Source organism: Gastrolobium bilobum, unplaced genomic scaffold (assembly GCF_033153095.1).
Source record: "Gastrolobium bilobum isolate Gb01-03AN ecotype WA unplaced genomic scaffold, APGP_CSIRO_Gbil_v1 utg10532, whole genome shotgun sequence".
Taxonomy (NCBI): Eukaryota; Viridiplantae; Streptophyta; class Magnoliopsida; order Fabales; family Fabaceae; genus Gastrolobium; species Gastrolobium bilobum.
This window is the reverse complement of record NW_026897440.1, coordinates 40,958-59,895: the sequence shown is the minus strand read 5'-3', so window position 1 is coordinate 59,895 and position 18,938 is coordinate 40,958. Positions and strand designations below refer to the sequence as shown.

General features: G+C 35.4%; 3 protein-coding genes across 3 annotated transcripts; 2 read left to right on the top strand and 1 right to left on the bottom strand.

Annotated features, from left to right (window-relative positions):
- Positions 1 to 305: 305 nt before the first annotated feature.
- Positions 306 to 3,351, top strand: LOC133306978 (probable serine/threonine-protein kinase PBL25). Its single transcript, XM_061507397.1, has 5 exons — positions 306 to 402; positions 650 to 813; positions 925 to 1,114; positions 1,694 to 2,085; positions 2,296 to 3,351. The coding sequence occupies exons 1-5, from the start codon at positions 306 to 308 to the stop codon at positions 3,349 to 3,351; spliced, it is 1,899 nt and encodes a 632-aa protein (XP_061363381.1).
- A 4,182-nt stretch (positions 3,352 to 7,533) lies between these two features.
- On the bottom strand, positions 7,534 to 11,891 carry LOC133306957 (probable receptor-like protein kinase At5g18500). The gene is made up of 7 exons (XM_061507367.1): positions 11,888 to 11,891; positions 10,110 to 10,703; positions 8,694 to 9,134; positions 8,399 to 8,514; positions 8,051 to 8,311; positions 7,745 to 7,945; positions 7,534 to 7,608 (listed from the first exon to the last, which is right to left on the bottom strand). Exons 1-7 carry the CDS (start codon positions 11,889 to 11,891, stop codon positions 7,534 to 7,536), a joined length of 1,692 nt encoding a protein of 563 aa, XP_061363351.1.
- Positions 11,892 to 12,691: 800 nt separating this feature from the next.
- Positions 12,692 to 15,446, top strand: LOC133306956 (violaxanthin de-epoxidase, chloroplastic). Its single transcript, XM_061507366.1, has 6 exons — positions 12,692 to 12,825; positions 13,013 to 13,348; positions 13,508 to 13,671; positions 13,773 to 13,869; positions 13,978 to 14,369; positions 14,728 to 15,446. The coding sequence occupies exons 2-6, from the start codon at positions 13,061 to 13,063 to the stop codon at positions 15,227 to 15,229; spliced, it is 1,443 nt and encodes a 480-aa protein (XP_061363350.1). The 5' UTR covers positions 12,692 to 12,825; positions 13,013 to 13,060; the 3' UTR covers positions 15,230 to 15,446.
- Positions 15,447 to 18,938: the final 3,492 nt, after the last annotated feature.

Here is an 18,938-nt window from a genome sequence, read left to right as displayed (position 1 = left end):
CTCTTCCTTTCACCTTTTTTACTGCTGATTTCTCTTTCATTTATATAGCCTCTGCTCCTTTCCTGCGGGGTCCTTCATTCTCATTTGGGGGAACCACCGTCCATTAAATTAATTTTTTTCAGTTCTTAGTGCTTAATTTAACCAAAGAGTTTAGCTTTAATTTTTTTCTTTCCCTTTTTTTTTTATGTTGGGATCGTTCTTGAATGAAAAGATTGTTTAGAACAAAAACCTACATATATACTATATACCTACCAGGATTCCTTCTTGTTGGGCGATTTTTGATTTGGTTCTAGATCCTTACAAGAATGAATTGCTTTCCGTGTTTTACAAAGAGTAAGAGAAGCAATAGCAAGAGGGAGCATGAGCCCATGCCACAGGAAAACGTTATAACAAGAACACCAGGTAAGTTCCCATAGCGGGATATATTTCCTTTTTTTTTTTCTTTTCTTTTTTAATAAAGAAATTATTTGGTTCAGTGGCATTTATTTAATCAAACTATATAAGTCTTATGAAAAACCTTCAAGATAGATAGCATTTGGAAGGACTAATCAATTTGTTTAACTTGTTAATTTATTGTTTGCAATTTTTTAATTAGCAATTTTATTTTTGACTTATCTCCATGCATGAGACTTATTGGGGTGACATGCAGATATAAAGAAACCAACTATTCAAGTTGATACATCAAATATTCAAGCACAAAATTTCACTTTCCGGGAGTTAGCAATTGCAACAAAGAATTTCAGGCAAGAGTGCTTGATGGGTGAAGGTGGCTTTGGCAGAGTTTACAAAGGAACATTTCCTGCAACCGGACAGGTCTGATCATATATAAGGCTTTTAGTTTTTAATGCAGAAAAATAAATTCAATAATTTCTTCTTCTTTTTTAACCATTGAGTGTGTGCAATGTTTTTATCCCCTCTCTGCAGGTGGTAGCTGTGAAGCAACTCGACCGAAATGGGATACAAGGCAGCAAGGAATTTCTGGTTGAGGTTTTGATGTTAAGTCTCTTGAACCATGACAATCTGATCAAACTCACTGGTTATTGTGCTGATGGTGAGCAACGTCTTTTGGTGTATGAATTCATGCCTGGGGGATCTCTAGAAAGGCGTCTTCTCGGTAATCACCCAATTTCTTTCTTTGTATAATCTTTTCTTCAATTTTTGACTCATGCCTTAAGCATATATATATATATGTGTGCGCATAATCTTTGCCTTAGCCATAAGATTATTTGTGCTTGTTGGTTTTTCTAGTTAGTTTTGAATTTTGATACAAGTTTGTCTATTCCTCCTGTTGAGATATATAGTCTCACATTGGTTGTATGTGCAATTAATGTGGAGTTTATAAGATTTTGGGCACTCCCACCCCTTGAGCTAGCTTTTGGGATGGTGACCTCAAGGTTCTTTACATGGTACCAGAGCCTCGCCACCCCCACTTTCTCTTGTGGCGTTTCTTAGCACAGGTAGGCTGGGCCTGTTGCATGTCCACTCTTCAAGCCCAATGGGCTCTTGTGCGAGGGGGCGTGTTGAGATATATAGTCCCACATTGGTTGTATGTGCAACTAATGTGGAGTTTATAAAGTCTTGGGCACTCTCACCCCTTGAGCTAGCTTTTGGGGTGGTGTACGTATCCCAAGGCTCTTTACACCTCCACAATTTTATTTCTTTGTATAATCTTTTATTTTGCATTTTGGCACAGAGCGCAGACCAGATGAAGCTCCATTAGATTGGTACAGCAGAATGAAAATAGCTTCTGCTGCTGCGAAAGGACTATGGTACTTGCACGACAAGGCCAATCCCCCAGTTATATACCGGGACTTGAAGTCATCGAATATCTTGTTGGATAATGATCATAATGCAAAACTATCTGATTATGGACTGGCCAAACTTGCTGGTAAAGATAAGATGAACATTGTACCTACAAGAGTTATGGGTACCTATGGTTACAGTGCTCCAGAGTATGTAAGAACAGGTAACCTCACCTTGAAATCGGATGTGTACAGTTTTGGAGTTGTCTTGCTAGAGCTCATAACTGGACGACGAGCCATTGACACCACCAAACCAAACGATGAGCAAAACCTAGTCTCATGGGTAAATTATAACATCCTCTTTTGAACATTGTTTTGTCCTGTAATAATATGGGAATATAAATTTATTTTACACATGAGACTTATATGTATGGGTAAATTTCCTACAACATCAAAAATATAAATGCCTAATAATATATGTATATATGAGAATGATAAACCAATTAAGTCCAACAGCTTTGATCTCCTAATATTTGCTGTTATGACTGAGCAGGCACAACCCATATTCAGGGAACCAAGAAGATATCCTGATATGGCAGATCCACTTCTGAATAAAAATTTCCCAGAAAAGGATCTGAATCAAGTTGTTGCAATAGCAGCCATGTGTTTACAGGAGGAATCAGCAGCACGTCCTTTGATGAGTGATGTTGTAACTGCTCTCAGTTTTCTTTCCACGGCTCCTCCAGCGGTTGTTCCTGCCCCTCTCCCTCCTGCCACCTCTGCCTCCTCCCAGAAGAGTGCTGCTGGTGAAGGTGAAAGCCAAAGTGACAGTGAGAGTGAAACAGAAACTAACAGCCATAGTTCCAATGAAGAGGAGGATAATAAACAGGTTGTAGCAAGTGCAAAATACCACGAAATTGAGGATGTCTCAGAAACTGAATATGATTATTATGAGAATGAAAACCAACAAAAATATAGTCCACAAGATAACAAGGAGTTTTCCTCCAAGTCAAGCCACAAAAGCAGCACCAGATCAAGGAATGGAACCGTTTCTTCTGGCCGCTCTAGTTCAGTTTCAGAAAATGGAAATGGAAATGGAAATGGAAATGTCTCTACCAGCCGCAAAAGCAGCAGTAGGAAGAAAAATGGTGTAAATAGTAATTTAAGCCAGAAGAGCAGCAAAAAATCAAAGAGCAGTAAGAAATCTTCAGAGAAAAGTTTAAGCCAAAAGAGCAGTAAAAAATCTTCAGTCAAAGTTTCAAGCCACACGACAAGCAATGGCATGAGACCAGAGGATGAAAGCCATTCATCCCTTTCACATAGAGATGTTTCCATAAGCCGTAATAGCAGCAGTGGGGAGTCACGGGGTGAGGGTGTTGTTTATGAGCGTAGCGGACAAGGAAATGTATCTTTTGGCCTAATCAGCAGTGAGAGTGTTCAGTCAGGCCATGATGACTCCGACAAAGAAGGGAGCAACATACATTTATTACATCATAACGGAGATGCTCATCATTTCGATCGTGCCAGCATGGGATCAGATGAGGGAAGTTTCAACCTTTTTGAGCATTCCACTAGCAGGGGATCAGATGAAAGAAGTGTTCATTCGTAATAGAATTATCAATCCTTGGTTGCAACTTGCGATGATACATTTTGAACAGGCATGCAGGCATGCATGCATGAGCGCACTTTGACATGTTGCTTTGTATATTTCTGTCAAAGTCTGGTTGTTTATACATCAGTTTGGTTGAGCGAGACAAGTATACAAGATAACCGAATCTGGTATCCTCAAAATTAACACTTGAAACTCGAGCATCCGTGTGCATTTATATATTTGTTTTGTTTATATAGTAGGCAATTCAGTTATGTTTATGTATCTATCTTTAGTTGAAGATCAAGAGTGAAGATAACCTTGAATTTCCATAGGGGATTGTTGGAATTATTGGAAAAGGGATCCTTATCTGTATTATATAATAATTATGGCAATTCTAATGGTATTACTGTTCTCAAAACTTACATGTATGTATGCGGAAATCAAATCTTGTTTCTGAGCTTGATATAGAGTAGTCATGACAGATATCCCTATTGATTCATTGGATCCAATATAGAAGTTTGTTTAGTGGCATCCTGAAGAGAAGAAGAATGTAGGATCATGGGCTCAAATACCATTTTTTTCTCAGGTTCAAATCTAAAAGTAAGCAAATTCTAGTTCTTTGGATTTAAGACCAGCTGGTTGGAAATCCCTTGTAAAATATCATAACTCCTCAAAGATCCGAGTTCTTCAATAAATTGAAAGAAAGGCCTCGGTCACATATATCTTATATAGACTAATATCAGATGCACACTGACATAACAATAACAAACAGAGGATCTGATTAGCCCACATGTCATAATTCAGAGAAAGTAAACAGGAGAAAGAGAAATTGTTGCATGGTTAATTTAATTTGCCTTCGTTATATTGATAGGGAGCAGGAAAAGAAAATTCGGGAAGGCAATGATAAACTGAGAGAACTTAAGACTCTAATTCTTAGTAACCATCCTCTTTACGTATGAAGTAAGAGAAACAAATAAAGCGCAGCAAAGGAAGAGGTACAAAATTTTGACTACACATATGTCATGGTCAAGCGAGGACTCTTAATCTATATAACATGGATTAGGAGTCACATATTTTTGTTGTGAAGTTGGTTGTTATTGACGTCCTCGTCAGTGCACGCAAAGCTTACTTTAAGATTACGCGATCGAGCATTATGGCTCTTCTTCATGCACGACTTCAACTTAGGGACCTGCTCGGAATTATGGATGATTCCACTGGGTAGTTTTGCTGCATCACGTGAATTGTACTCGCTAGAAGCATTGAATTGGGCCTTGTTACCTCCCTTCCTCTGTTTCACAGATGACGCGGACGTGGACGCGGACGTGGAAGCCGAGGAATGTTTTATGAAGCATTTAGTTTTATTGGAGTTAGAGATTTTTCGTCCTCCGTGGCAATCCTGAACGGCATAAGGATCGCGATTTTGTTTGAGAGAGAGAGGGGTGTTTGTGTAGTTCAACAAATTACGGATGGTGTGACAAGGGACGATGAAGAAAACGTTGCCCGGTCTGAGAATGGATTGTGGGCTGACAACAATCCAAGGAAACCTGAAGATGTCAGGGCGCGTGACACAGTGTCTTGGGTTCTTTTTCATGACTTCAGAAGCCATGAGTGGGTTGGCGTGTTTCTCAACAAAGCCTCCAGGGTGGACCAGTTTGAGGACGTGGCTCTCTCTCCTGGTCTTGCACAATAACCCCATCGTTCGGTTTCAGTTTCAGTTTCAGTTTCAGTTTCAGTTTGTGTCTGTCGGGAATGGGAAGGGAGCAGAGGAAGAGGTGAGACCCGTATTTAAGGAGTCATTGTTGACAAAAGCAGACAAGACATGCACATCGCTTGTAATGATATAATTGTAATATAGTATGATTTGGCGGAGATGTTAAGGATGGACTAGCATGGATGTGGTCGTCCTAAGGCCAAACAAATATCTCACTTTCCCTACTCGCCAAATCCCATTTTGGGTATTGCCTCTTCGCTCCAACACTTTCATAGCCACTCACGGTTATTATTGTCTGAAGGTTTTTCCAAGTTACTCTTTGAGAAAGTAAATTTAAGCATATCATATTTTTATTCTTGGGAAATCATCATTTTACCTCTTTTCAAAAACTATATATCAATTTGGTCCTATCTGACCATGTTTACTGTAATATGCTCGAGTAATTGGGTTAATTACTCGATTAGATGAAGGCAAAAAGTAACTAAAATTTGGATCTATAAATATTTTTTATTTAAACTAAATTCTAATATCTTGTACATGTATAAATGAGTTTAAGGTGAGTATTTGTGGTTCCTTTACAATAGACGACAATCCTCATCCAATTCAAATATGTAAATGAAAATTATCATATTTGATATGAGATGGATATATTATTTTTATATGTAAATGAAAATTATCGTGTAATTTAACTATCAATTTTCTCTCTCGCTCCTATATTCTCACTTGTCTCTCCCGTCATTTAATTTTAGAAAAAAAAATTAAAATGATAATAATAATAATATGTATAGTATTATAAAAAAGGAACTTTCATACCTAATTTGTTAATTAAAAATGATACTTTTTCAAAACTTAAAGTTGTATATTAAAATATAAAATTCATTTTGTAATAACAAGTATAATTTATTATTATTATTATTATTATTGATTGGCACTCCGTTTATGTCAATATGTAGTTTGAATTTTTTGTTAAAAAAAAAAAGTAATAATAAGTGGTGTTTGAAGTGAATTCTAACTATGGTTAAAATTTTGAAACAAGTTATAACGCTAATACTTTGAAAAAGTTATATTCTAAATTATACTCAAAGAGTTACATTCAATTCTTTTGTTTAATTATTTAATTTTTTTTTTTCTATTTTTCATTTTTAATTTGTTTTTGAATAAATTATATTAATATTTTAGGAATAACCGAAATGTGACTAAATTGAAATAATTTCCTTTATAATAATAAATAAGTATAAATTATTGATACAGGAAGAGAAAAACGAGCGATTATTTGCCTTGTCCCAACCCAACTTCAATTTTCCCCTTAATTATTGATATGTAAATCAATTAGCAAAAACGCGATAATTCCTTTTAGCTCTAAAAAAAGGTGTTGATGAGCATTAAAGTGGCCCTTGTAATGAATGAACTTGATCGGCTGTAATTTTAGTCCAGCCTCATCAGGACCCGGCCCACAACTAGCAGCACCAAGTAATATTTTTTTAAGGTTGAATTATTATTAATTTTTTAATTACAAAGTAGCACTCGAATTCGAAACAAATGGTATGTAATTATGTATTGTAGCGCTAAACTGATGTCATGTCACAATTGATCTTTATTTCTTTACTACATAAACAAACCTTACCTATAATATTTTTTTTTTATATTACGACTAAAGGTTTTTAAAAATTAGAGAATTCGAATTTAAAAACTGTAAAATAAGAAGTAAATTATATTATTATATATTATACTAAAAAAATTATTATTAAATGGGTCAACATGTACTAATGAACTATAATATTTGACATAAAATACGAGGTAGGTCTCAACTCAGTCGAGTCGTGAGTCTATTTATTTCACTTTTATCACCATTTCTTCTGCATTTACGAGGTTAATCTCATAGATAACTTCATATAGAATTATTGGCTTCATCACCATTTTTTGGTAGTTGCTGAGCTGTTCTACCCCTCCCTAAAGGATAATATAAGCAAAAGCAAGGAAAGAGTTTCTGATGTACACGCATATCAATTTATCATGAAATGGGAGGAGATCTACATATACCAGGGCAGGACAATCAACAAATTATCGAATCGAAACCAATTGTATCTCAAAACATTATTATGAAATCTGGAGGATGCTATAATAAAATTAAGAGAAAACAAAAAAGTACCTATGAATTCAAATTGCTATATATTAGTCTATAACACGCTTTTAAATCCAAGATATCAATATGGTTGACTGCAACAACATTTTGATTTTTTGGACCCGCAGTTCGCCAGAGCTCCTTTACTTGGAGCATTTAAAGATCTGCAACCGAGAGAGAGCCATAAGGGTCAAGGGAAATATTTCTATGTACACCAAACTTGTTTGTTTGTCCATTCATAATAGTTGTATGCTGAAAATAGTATTACTCGTAATATACATCTTAATCTTCCAACTCCAAATTAGCATAGATTTTCAAGTTTGATCACACACATACGTATATGACAGCCAGCGCAGTATCTTTTATGTCAACGAGGAGTCAATTTGGAGGACTTAGAACTAGAGTTGGTTGTTGTTGATGAGGACTCATCCTGCTTTGCCTTCTGAAGAAACATAAAACTATTGTCAATTTGATAAGCACTAATGACATTGGCTTGTGCAAATTAACTTGTAAATAGACTCTATATATCTCTAGAGTTATGATTGAGTTTCAAAGTTACTAGACATATATATATATACCATCTTAGTTTCCGTGTCCCTGCAGACCTTATCCAACTCCTCAAAAACAACCTCAATGGTTGGACGACCTTTGCTTGATTTGGCAACACACAGGACTGCAATATGTAAGATTGCTTCAAAGTCTGCCCTATCAAGTTTTCCATTTAGCCTTGGATCTTCAAAATCCGACAGTGGACGCTTTCCCATACTCACATCTCTTGCCTACAAAAATCATTTCAAAACATTGCACTTTTGAGTTGAATGCATGTATATGCATGCATTATTTATTGTCCTTTTTTTAATTTCTGAACTGTCCAGGAAGTATACCTTCCTAGTGAGCTGATCTCTGGCATCAAGATCCAACTCTATGACTTTCTGTCCTGACAGGATTTGCAAAGCAACAATACCAAAACTGTATACATCACTGGCACAGGTTAGCTTGGCATTACTCATGTATTCTGGATCCATGTAGCCTATTGTTCCTCTAACATCAGTAAAAACCTTGCTCTCTTCCATCCCCATCATCTTTGCCAGTCCAAAATCAGACAGTTTTGCTTGGTATTTCTCAGTCAAGAGGATGTTCGTAAGCTAACAATTAAAATCAGTATGAGGCATTATCATAATTTTAACTGAAAACATTATTGTATACATAAGTGCATTTTTTTAATTAAGTACCTTTATATCTCTATGGACAACACATCCCTCTATATGATGGTGGAGATACTTGAGTGCGAATGAACAGTCTCTCAAAATTCTGACTCTCGTTTCCCATGTCAACCATCTGTCTCTTCCTGAACAGGCTCAAACACACACACACAAACACGTCAACAACATACACAAAGGAAATTCTAGATATAAGAAGATTTCCTAGCAACCAAGGTAGCTAAAATAATCCAGTGACAAAAAGTCATCAACTCCTATGGACAACATAGCAAATCATTGATCAAGAATCAAGAGCAGAGAACATTACTCAAGAGATGTTGAGCTAGATTCCCGTTTGCACAAAACTCATAGACTAAATATCTCTCATCATTTTCAACGCAGCAGCCAAATAAGCAAACCAGGTTTGGATGACGAAGCTTGGAAAGACCTGCAACTTCTCGAGTGAAAGAATCAGAGGTGCTACCTTTAGTCAAATGCTTGATGGCCACAACTTGACCACTGGGCAGAACACCTCTGTACACCTGCCCTGCACTCCCACGTCCAAGGTTTACCTTTTCATTACCATAATTCATGGCATTCTCAATTTCAGCTTTGGAGAACCAGTATAGTCCAGACCACGTAGTGATCTCTTTCAAGCGAGCTGGCTTACGAGTTTTCTTCTTGGACACATATCTTACCAGAATAACGATAAGCAATATTGCAAGGGCAGCTAATGCCCCACTAAACAGGAGTTTTGACCAAGATCCAGCTGCTAATGCCAAAACATTTTTCTGTCAGTTTCATGTCCTTCAAAACTACACTAAGAGGTCGTTTGGTTCACCTTTAAAAAAAAGTAACTTTTACTGCTTCCTTATTTTTAAAGTACTTTTTACAAAAGTTAAAGCTATTTATATTTTTATAAAAATATTTAGTTTTTTAAAAAAATATTTGGCTTTTGACTTTTACTTTTCTGGGAAGTTAAAAATGTTAGCTTCTGAGAAAAGTAGGTTTTTGACTTTTTTTGTGACTTCTCTTTTTTTTAAAAGCAGACATCCAAATGAACTAAAAACGAAAAGTGCTTTTTTTCTTAATAAAAAGCAGCTTTTGAAGAAAAAAAAGCTCATCCAAACAGGCCCTAAATGGGTTTACTAATCTCTGTTACATGATACAGTACCCTAACGTGACACAAATATGTGAAGTCTACAATTAAAAAAAAAAAAAAAAGTTGGCATGAAATTTTATGGATGTATGACCTAAGATAATTCTCTTATTATACAACATGAGATTATTATTTCCCACACTAAATAAGTTAAAATATTTTACGAAAAATGTCAAAAAAAATATAATATAAAATTATTAATTAGTGTAACCTTCACCTAATAATTTAAGTAGGAGGAGGGATATTCTCACTACCAAAATTTTCCACTAACTTACTACCTATCTAATCACCATTAGATTAACATTTTCTCTTTTTTTTAAAACTTTTTAACATTCTCTCTCTTTGATCCAATGGTGATGTGATGAATAGTAAGTTAGTAGAAAGAATTTTTGGTAGTTAAAATATCCTAAGTGTTTAAATAGTTATGAGTTTCATGCTTCTATTTCTACAATTTTTATGTGTTACAGAAATATAATATAAAATATTTTAACATAATTTCACCAAGTTATGCAAGTTAGAATCTTTCCACTAGTAGCCAGAGTGATCTAAAGAAAGAAAATAAAATGGTTGGGTGGCTCTTCTTACGCTTGTTTACTCCTGAAGAAGATGGCAAGCACCGAAAGAATTTATCACTGAGGGATGGGTCACCGGGATTCCCAACTGCAACAGCAACAACAGCTGCTACCCCACATATGGCTCTTTCAGTATTATTGGGGCCGTTCTCTAATATTGGAGCATATAAACTATCTCTAACGTTCAATATAGCATTGGTACAATCTGCACAAGACTGGTCAAATGGATGGTCAAAATGGGAGCATTGGTCCAAGGCATCTTGGTACTGTTGTATGCTCTGAGCCTCCTGTAGAGATAAGCTAGAACATTGGGAGCTGCCAAGGTAAAAACTATCAAAACCACATGAATGAAGTGACATCCCTTGTTGTGGATTAAATAACTGGCTACAATTCTGCCATTGATCTTGGGAAGTAAAGAGTTGTCCTGTTGTTGAGTTTGAGGTTTGCATGGCCAAAGCATCAGACAAAACAGTGAGAGCATTGCGGCAGCATATAGTGGTCGGAAACCCTTCCCCACCCCCACCCCAGTTGTTTATGTCCTCGTTCACACCGCCGCACTCACCAAATGCCACGTATGGGTATGTTGTGAAATTCAACACACATTTACCTGCACGTACCAATAGCTAAACATAAACGAAAATAGTTTACATATTATCTCAGCTTAGTTTTGATCTTCAAGCAAGTATTTTAGACTATAATCTAATTCTGTATATTTGATTTACTCAGTTTAATTATATTAATAATATATAACTTGCCTAATTTATTTAAAAAAAAATGTTATAACACATTTATGTCTCATATTAATAATATACAAGAGAAGAGGTTGGTGAATAAAAGGAAGGGAAACTTATATGACCTTGTGGGTTATTGGGTGCAGCGGATAGGATTGAAGAATAGCCTATCAATGCTGCAGCAATAAAGACATCAAAGAAAGGGGTCTTTATTTTCATATCCAAATTGTCACAAAGTCTCTTTGTACCCGCAAGAGAAATTAGCCCATTGGGAAGTTGCGAAACGGGAGAAGTGACAGCTGAGCAACCAAAAATTTTCTCTGAGACGAGTGCAATTCAGAAGATATAGGGGTTCATCTTTCTTTGAGAAAATCGTTAGGGACATGGATATTCCCGCTAGCTCACGGTTCACCATATTACAGCTTGTATTCATGGCCTTGATTTTATCAACAAAGTCTTCTTATGGCCTTTTATACTTTTATTAACAATAAATCCTATTCTTTTAGTTCAGGTTATATTTACTAATTTTTTTGTTTACAAACTCTTATAAATTATACTATTTTTTTTCGGGAAAACACTCATTTCACTATGTTCTCTCGAAAGAACATAGTGTAATTTGTAAAAATTTGTAAACGGATCCTTCCTTTTCTTCTTATACCCTTTTGGCCGACCATCAATGGCTTAGAATGAATAAATCAGTTAAGATTAATTCTATTATGCAAGTTAGTATTCATAAAGTTCAATTTTGTCACTTTCTGTATGTTTTTTTGGGGAAAGCACGTCCTTAGCTGTACAATAAATATCGCAATTACCACAATAATAATACTCCTGTATATGTAAAAATCACAAGCCACCCAGCATTTTCGCCTTATCCAATCTTATCCTTTCCTATTTATCATGGCTTTGTTTCTCGGGTACTATGATGCAGATATTACATTAGATGCTTTATAATATATAAATACTAATCTTGTTTCATACTTTAGACTTTAGAGAGTAAGAACAAAATGCATTGTTAATTATCGCTCATAGACAACGAATGAAAATAAAATAACATAATTACCCATCACTGATTGTTAAAGATGTCACGCTCTTGGAAATTTATCATCTTGCTGTAACTTTGCTTCCATAATTCACCATATCATCAAGTCTTTCTTCTGATAGGATATGAATTGTTATATTTTTTTTTTTCGCTTAGTATTCACATTCCTGTCTATTTAATAAAATAATATTAATTAAAAAAAAATTCGATACTCTAATTAGAAAGAAAATAAGATTTAAGAGAGGTGAACTTATTTATATAGTTCGTAATATTTTATTGAAGGGATACAATTATTTAGGCCTTGTAATAAGATTTTCTTCTTGTTTTTTATTTTTTTAAATATATTTTATAAAATCATTTCTCAGAAACATTTTGCAAAATAAAAATATAAAAAACTCATTCAATGAATTTTCTTTCAAAAATTTGAGAATGATCTAACGACTGACTTTAGATGTGACAACTCCAGTGAAATGTGATTAAAAAGTGAGAGCAAAAATCCATAAAAATAAGAAAACAAAAATAATTAAAATGTGTTTTTATTTATTTTATTTTAAAAAAATTGTGAAGAATAAAATTTTAAAACAATAAATTAAAATATAAATTTTATTTTAGAATTTATCTTTTGAAAATAGAAAACTGTGTTTCTTATCATTTGATCATATTTAATTTTTCGTATTATTATTTATTTTAGTATTATTAGGGAATGTGAACTGGGCCATGAATAAACAAAACAACGGATTGGACTTAGAATATTGAGTCCATTTGTGGCGCGGGGAGGTTGGAAGCGTCAACGTGTACTTTGTGGCTGCAATGACGAGTCTGTTTGCAGTCCACACGAACACGATGCTCTTATCTCTTCTAATGCGACGGCGCTTCTTCTTCTCCTTTCTTCTTCTTCTTCTTTTTACCTTTTCTATTATTTCATTCAAACTGCACTTAGCTTCCTTCTACGCCGCAAGGCATGTGTCCCACTCTCTTCATTCTAAATATTATCTCTGCTTTCAATTATCACATTGTACATACATATATTAAAAAAACTAATGAAAGCATGCAGCATTTTAGGCCTATAATGTTTTTATTTTGTCTTAAAGAGATTACTAGCTATAACTAGATATGCTATTTATCTTGCTATTTATTTTTTTGCAGTGTGTGGTCACATTTGGAAGTGAGTACATACATATATTACATGTATGTATGACAATGTTGGGTGCACATTCAATGTTGTTATCCCATCAAGAATTAGGCACTGTCTCTCCAAGTGTATGTATAAAAGTAGGTCTTAAAGTTACAGGTGATCTAAGGTTTCACAGAACAAGAGGGTTTCAATATCCTCCTAGTGTGGTAGTGCTCAAAGTAATGTCCACCACCAGAAAGCCAACACCCTTGCGCTTGTTAAGACCTTATAGACTTTCTTGTAGTTTGGGGCGACAACACCATGAAGGGAAAGTAGATTCTTCTTCCACTCCTAAAAATATACCACGGGTAAGTAAGTAACTGCTAGTGAGTTAGTTCCTCCAACTTCATTGTTCATACAATTATACTTAACCCCTTGTGTGAAAAAATGCAAATTTTGTTCCTACAACACCACCTTTCTGTCCAATTTTTATTCTCTTAGTTTACCCCTTGTTTTGACAACAACAGGTATTCGAATTTGCTGTCGACAGAATGCTTGTTTTTCTCAAAGATTGGAGTTATTTACCCATCATGACAATAGCTGGCATCTTGGTATGCATTTTAATGATCATTCCATCAGCTAATGCTGTTGACGCTCTCAAAACTTGTGCTTGCTTGCTTAAGGAATGCAGGTATACCATCTTTCTCTCTTGTCCTTTTTTCTGCCATAATAAAAAGTAATTCAATAGGCCTCCAATTTCTTAATTTTTTTTTTTTTTTTATATCTATGCAGGATAGAACTGGCTAGGTGTCTTTCAAACCCATCATGTGCTGCCAATATTGCTTGTCTCCAAACTTGCAACAATCGACCTGATGAGACCGAATGCCAAGTTAGTCTTGTACTTTATATTAAGTTCATGCCGGTACCATTATGTACCAATTAGCAAGGGAAGTGAACTCCGCTCATGGAAGCTTCTTTTTCTTCTTGATTTTTCCAGATTAAATGCGGGGACCTGTTTGAAAACAGTGTGGTTGATGAGTTCAATGAGTGTGCAGTCTCGAGGAAGAAATGTGTACCTAAGAAATCTGATGTGGGAGAATTTCCTGTTCCAAATCCTGATGTCCTTGTCAAGAGCTTCAACATTGCAGATTTCAGTGGCAAGTGGTTCATCACTAGTGGCTTAAATCCTACCTTCGATGCCTTTGACTGCCAATTACATGAATTTCACACAGAATCCAACAAACTTGTGGGTAATATTTCATGGAGAATACGAACTCCTGATACTGGATTTCTTACTAGGTCAGCTGTGCAGAGATTTGTGCAAGATCCTTCTTATCCTGGGATCCTATACAATCATGATAACGAGTACCTTCACTATCAAGATGACTGGTAATTTCTTGCTTAGAAGCTCTTATCAATTTTTGCTCACCTAAACATGAATAGGTATTGGCAACTACATCCACGTGAAGTCCGAATGTTGCTATTTAAAATGAAATTCATGTGCTGGAAGGAAGTAAATTTTATTTCCAACTTCAGAAAAAGAAAGGACAGGACAACATGCTTCTGTTCTGAGCACTTTTTGTATGTCATACCTTAAAGTGGTCCTCTAGCATATTTATTACTCAGTTTCACGTTTCCAATGTATGAGGAGGATTCAGGATTTTTTGTTTTACATTTAGACACAATCCTATCAATTGAATTTGGCCTTTCACCCCACTAGAGGACTTACAATCAGTGTGATATGCAGGTATATCTTGTCATCCAAGATTGAGAATAAACCAGATGATTACATATTTGTATACTACCGAGGCAGAAATGATGCATGGGATGGCTATGGTGGTGCTGTTGTGTACACAAGAAGTGCAGTTTTGCCTGAATCTATAATCCCTGAACTCGATAAAGCGGCTAAGAGTGTGGGAAGAGACTTTAGCCAGTTCATCAGGACAGATAATACATGTGGACCAGAGCCTTCCTTGGTGGAGAGGATAGAGAAAACGGTAGAGGAAGGAGAGGAGACCATTGTGAGGGAAGTTGAAGAGTTAGAAGGAGAGGTAGAGAAGGTGGGGAAAACAGAGATCTCGTTGTTTCAGAAGTTGGCGGAAGGGTTCAAGGTATTTCAAGAAGATGAGGAAAATTTCTTAAGAGAGCTATCAAAAGAAGAAATGGACATACTTAACGGACTCAAAATGGAAGCAGGTGAAGTAGAAAAGCTCTTTGGACGGGCCTTGCCGCTAAGGAAACTAAGATAAGTCTGAAAACCAAGTCCAAGATAACTTGGCATCATAGTTTTGTTTAATCATCTTGAATTTCTCTTTGGTTTTATATTCATTAATTATGCTGCATGGATTCAGATTATCATCGTTGTATAGACTCAAGAGTATTGTATAGGTTTTAATACTTGTGCTATTTTGTACTTGAATATATTTGGTTTGGAAGCCTTCTTAATTCTAATATAGTCTAAACATCATTAAAAAATTGAACGCAATGACAAGAGGTGGGAAGAACTTGGAAGTTGAGGCCTGCTTTGCAACTTCAAACATCAAAGCAACACAATGCAGTTTTATCTAGAGTTTCCTCTTAGGTAGGTATTAGTGTATTACTATCACTCAACCTAGCTTAAATGAAGACCACTTTTTGGGAGGGTGATAAGTGAGAACATTTCCACTCCCCATTCCAGATTCAGCGGGACCAATTATTTGCATATGCGATTAATACCTGTTGAAATATATAAAATTATTAATGTAACCTCATCCAATAGCTTAATCTTTTGGGTTGAATTAGTTCTTTACATGGTATCAGAGCCTCGGCGTACCGGGTTCGATCCTCATCGCTCTCCACTTTCTTTCCAGTAAAATTTCTTTCTTCGCACAGGTAGGTAGGCCGGTGGATAGTCCACCCTTCAAGTCCAATGGGCTCTCGTGTGTGAGGAAGCGTGTTGAAATATATAAAATTATTAATGTAATCTCACCCAATAACTTAAGCTTTTGGGTTGAATTGTTTCTTTACAATACCCGAAGTTTAAAATCAAAGGTTACTCTCCATGCATCTGTCAGTAAATTCGAAAAGAGTCATTGTTGAGCTGAGGGGAAGATTACGCCATCACCGAAATGATAAAGAGCAAACTCTGACAGTATAGTCGTTTGCTCAAATGGAATGCTGTTGTTGGATCCCTTCAAGTTTTACTGTAGACCAGATTGGTAACCTGAGACAGTCATGAGAGCCTGAGAGGGCGCTTTACCGTAAGGTCTTTGCCCTTTGATTCAGCAATTAGTACCACTGACACTCTCGTGGGACAGTGGCCAAAATGTCACTTTTTGACAAAAATTTTACTCAAATACCATGCGAACAGTATTTTTTACCAGACTGCCACTTAGGCGTAATTCGCTACGACTGGTAGCAAATTACGTTCGTCAATGATTTCATGACAAGTGGCACACTTTCGTAGGAAAAAGCTGACGTGTCATAATTCGTTACTACTGGTAGCGAATTTGGTCTGCAATATGGCCACGTGTCACGAAATCATTGGCCACGAAATTCTCTATCAGTGGTAGTGAATTATGACACGTGACAGTCTGGTAAAAAACACTGTTCGCGTGGTATTTGGATAAAAAATTTAACAAAAAGTGACACTTTGGTCACTGTTCCCACTCTTGTTGGCCAAGTCATCCTCGTATTATTACCGCTTCTCTTCGTAGCTACTGGTTCCTTCTGTAATTTCTTGCTAATTAACCACGTTCAACAAAATAACATCTTTAGCTTTATAGCATGGCTTTTAAATTTGGACCGGACATGTAAAGGTTATATGAGTTATTAGATTATTAACTTACAAAAACAAGACCTGATACCCCACTCGATAAGTAAATGGGTTCTCTGAATCTTTACCTCAAACTAATCCATACCTGACCCTATCCGAAAATTTGTCATTGGATCAATTGCTCTTAATGGATTCACACTAGAGATATAAGTGAGTGACGAAACTTTTACGATAGGTAGATATAATATATGATTACTTTATGTATTGATCCTGAGCTGTTTGGTAATCGAGGGAATCAGGTATATGTTGATTTAGGGTGCTTTTAGTGACAATGGTATAGACTACAGACCAATGCCCTTATGGAGCTTCCCAATAATAATGGTGGGGGGAGGTGTTTAGTGGCTATAGTGGCTCTGCAAATGAACAAAATAGCAGCTCATAGAAGTAATAGAATAGTCCTCCTTTCTCAGTGAGTTAGGAGAGGTTTTACCTCCTTTGTGGGGAGAGGTAGTAAGGAAGACGGGACAGCTACACCACCATAGCCAGGTTTTGCTTGGGCAAGACGTTTTACAGACACCACCATACAATGGCTACTCGTGCATGGGGAATTGGGTTATGTAAGCTTTTAAGCTTTTAGGTATGGCCTCGTCAGTTCGGGCCTTGATTATTGGGCCAATCAATCTATTGGGCTGGCCAGAACAGATCCTATTTGCCTTGAGTTTTTGGGAGAGATGATTTATGATATGATATCAAACTTTTTTGTAGCCCAGAGATCTAGAGTTCAATCTTTACTGTGTTATTTTTCACAAAGAAATGTTAAGAGATATAAGTGATAAAGCTTTCACCGTAATTAAATATAATATAAAACTATTTATGTGTATTCTCCCGGCATCTTAACTTTTTTTTGTAAGAATTAATTGAATGTAAGTTGGTGGATTGGTTCAGAATCGTGATCACCCCTTTATTTGAATAGCCAGGTTTTTCGTTTATAACTGGTTATGTCGAATAGGGCCACTTACGTGGAATCCTATAAATACATCCATCACTCCATTAGTGTTTTTTTTTTTTCTCAACTACAATATTTCAAACAAAAGTTAAAAAAACAAAAAGATATTCAATCTATTTTTAAAGCCAACATATCGGTGATGATTTCACAAAAATAAGTTAATGACATTTACAACTACCCTGTTCATGATATTAAAATCGGTGAAAAGATATTTACCAAAAAAAAAAAAAAATCAATGAAAAGATGTTGCTTGCTCTTCTTCTTTTTTCTTTTCTTTTTTTAAAAAAAAAAGAAATTCTAAACTCTACTAACCAATCTTTCTGCTAATTCTCTTAATAAAGTATAAAGTATTCAACAATTTTGTATTCTTAAGAATTGTTATTTTTTATTTAATATTATAGTAATAGAGTTTAGTGTGTTTCCTTTTCAAAGGCAGTAAGTTGTGTCCTTTTAGTTTTTTACTCTATGTACTCCCAGTAGCACATAGTTATAACATGAAAAGTTATTTTTTTTTTTCACTTTTCATATCAGCTAATGGGACTGAGGAGAGAAAAAAAATAACTTTTTTTGTTATAATTATGTACTACCAAAAATACAGAGTAAAAAAATTAAAACGACACAATTTATATCTTTTTAAAGCATAAATAATTTTTCCATAGTAAAATTTTATGAGAATATAATATAGCTCTTTCCTTTTAGAATGACGGCATATGTGGTTAATGAGAAAAAAAATCCTCTTTTCTTTTTTTTGAATTTTTTTTTTTGGGTAAAGACAGTGGCGGATGCAGGAAATTGTATTTATGTCTGCACATTTAGTGGCGAGCTGCCCCTGAATTTTTTTTTAAAAAAAACTCTCGACATGCACAGGATCCATGAAAGGATATACGGTAAATAGTCTTATCTTGCATTTGCAAAATGTTAGATATAATAATTAAAAATGTGACTTTTGAATACATGACTAGAACACTGTTGGACGTTTAGCAAGTGCACTAGTCGTACAAGTAATAAAATGATGAGTAAAGATCGTTCCCACGAGGATTTGTGTCAAGCACTGACTAACCATATGTACTTGAGTTGAATCAAACAAAAGTTCATAGATTGCATAGATTTCTTGTCACCAGAAACTACACTGAATTGAATTAAAACTTGATAAATAAATAAAATGTAAATTATAATGTAAACAAGTAGTCAGATGTCA

Bases quoted from the DNA above. Each gene is read 5' to 3' on its own strand.
- LOC133306957 (XM_061507367.1), bottom strand. The intron at 8,312-8,398 runs GTACTTAATTAA...TTTAATTGTTAG, and splicing joins TTGTCCATAGAGATATAAAG to CTTACGAACATCCTCTTGAC. The intron at 7,946-8,050 runs GTATACTTCCTG...TGATTTTTGTAG, and splicing joins GAGATCAGCTCACTAGGAAG to GCAAGAGATGTGAGTATGGG.
- LOC133306978 (XM_061507397.1), top strand. From the start codon at position 306: ATGAATTGCTTTCCGTGTTTTACAAAGAGTAAGAGAAGCAATAGCAAG. The intron at 403-649 runs GTAAGTTCCCAT...GGTGACATGCAG, and splicing joins CGTTATAACAAGAACACCAG to ATATAAAGAAACCAACTATT. The intron at 1,115-1,693 runs GTAATCACCCAA...ATTTTGGCACAG, and splicing joins TCTAGAAAGGCGTCTTCTCG to AGCGCAGACCAGATGAAGCT.
- LOC133306956 (XM_061507366.1), top strand. From the start codon at position 13,061: ATGACAATGTTGGGTGCACATTCAATGTTGTTATCCCATCAAGAATTA. The intron at 13,870-13,977 runs GTTAGTCTTGTA...TGATTTTTCCAG, and splicing joins CTGATGAGACCGAATGCCAA to ATTAAATGCGGGGACCTGTT. The intron at 14,370-14,727 runs GTAATTTCTTGC...TGTGATATGCAG, and splicing joins CTTCACTATCAAGATGACTG to GTATATCTTGTCATCCAAGA.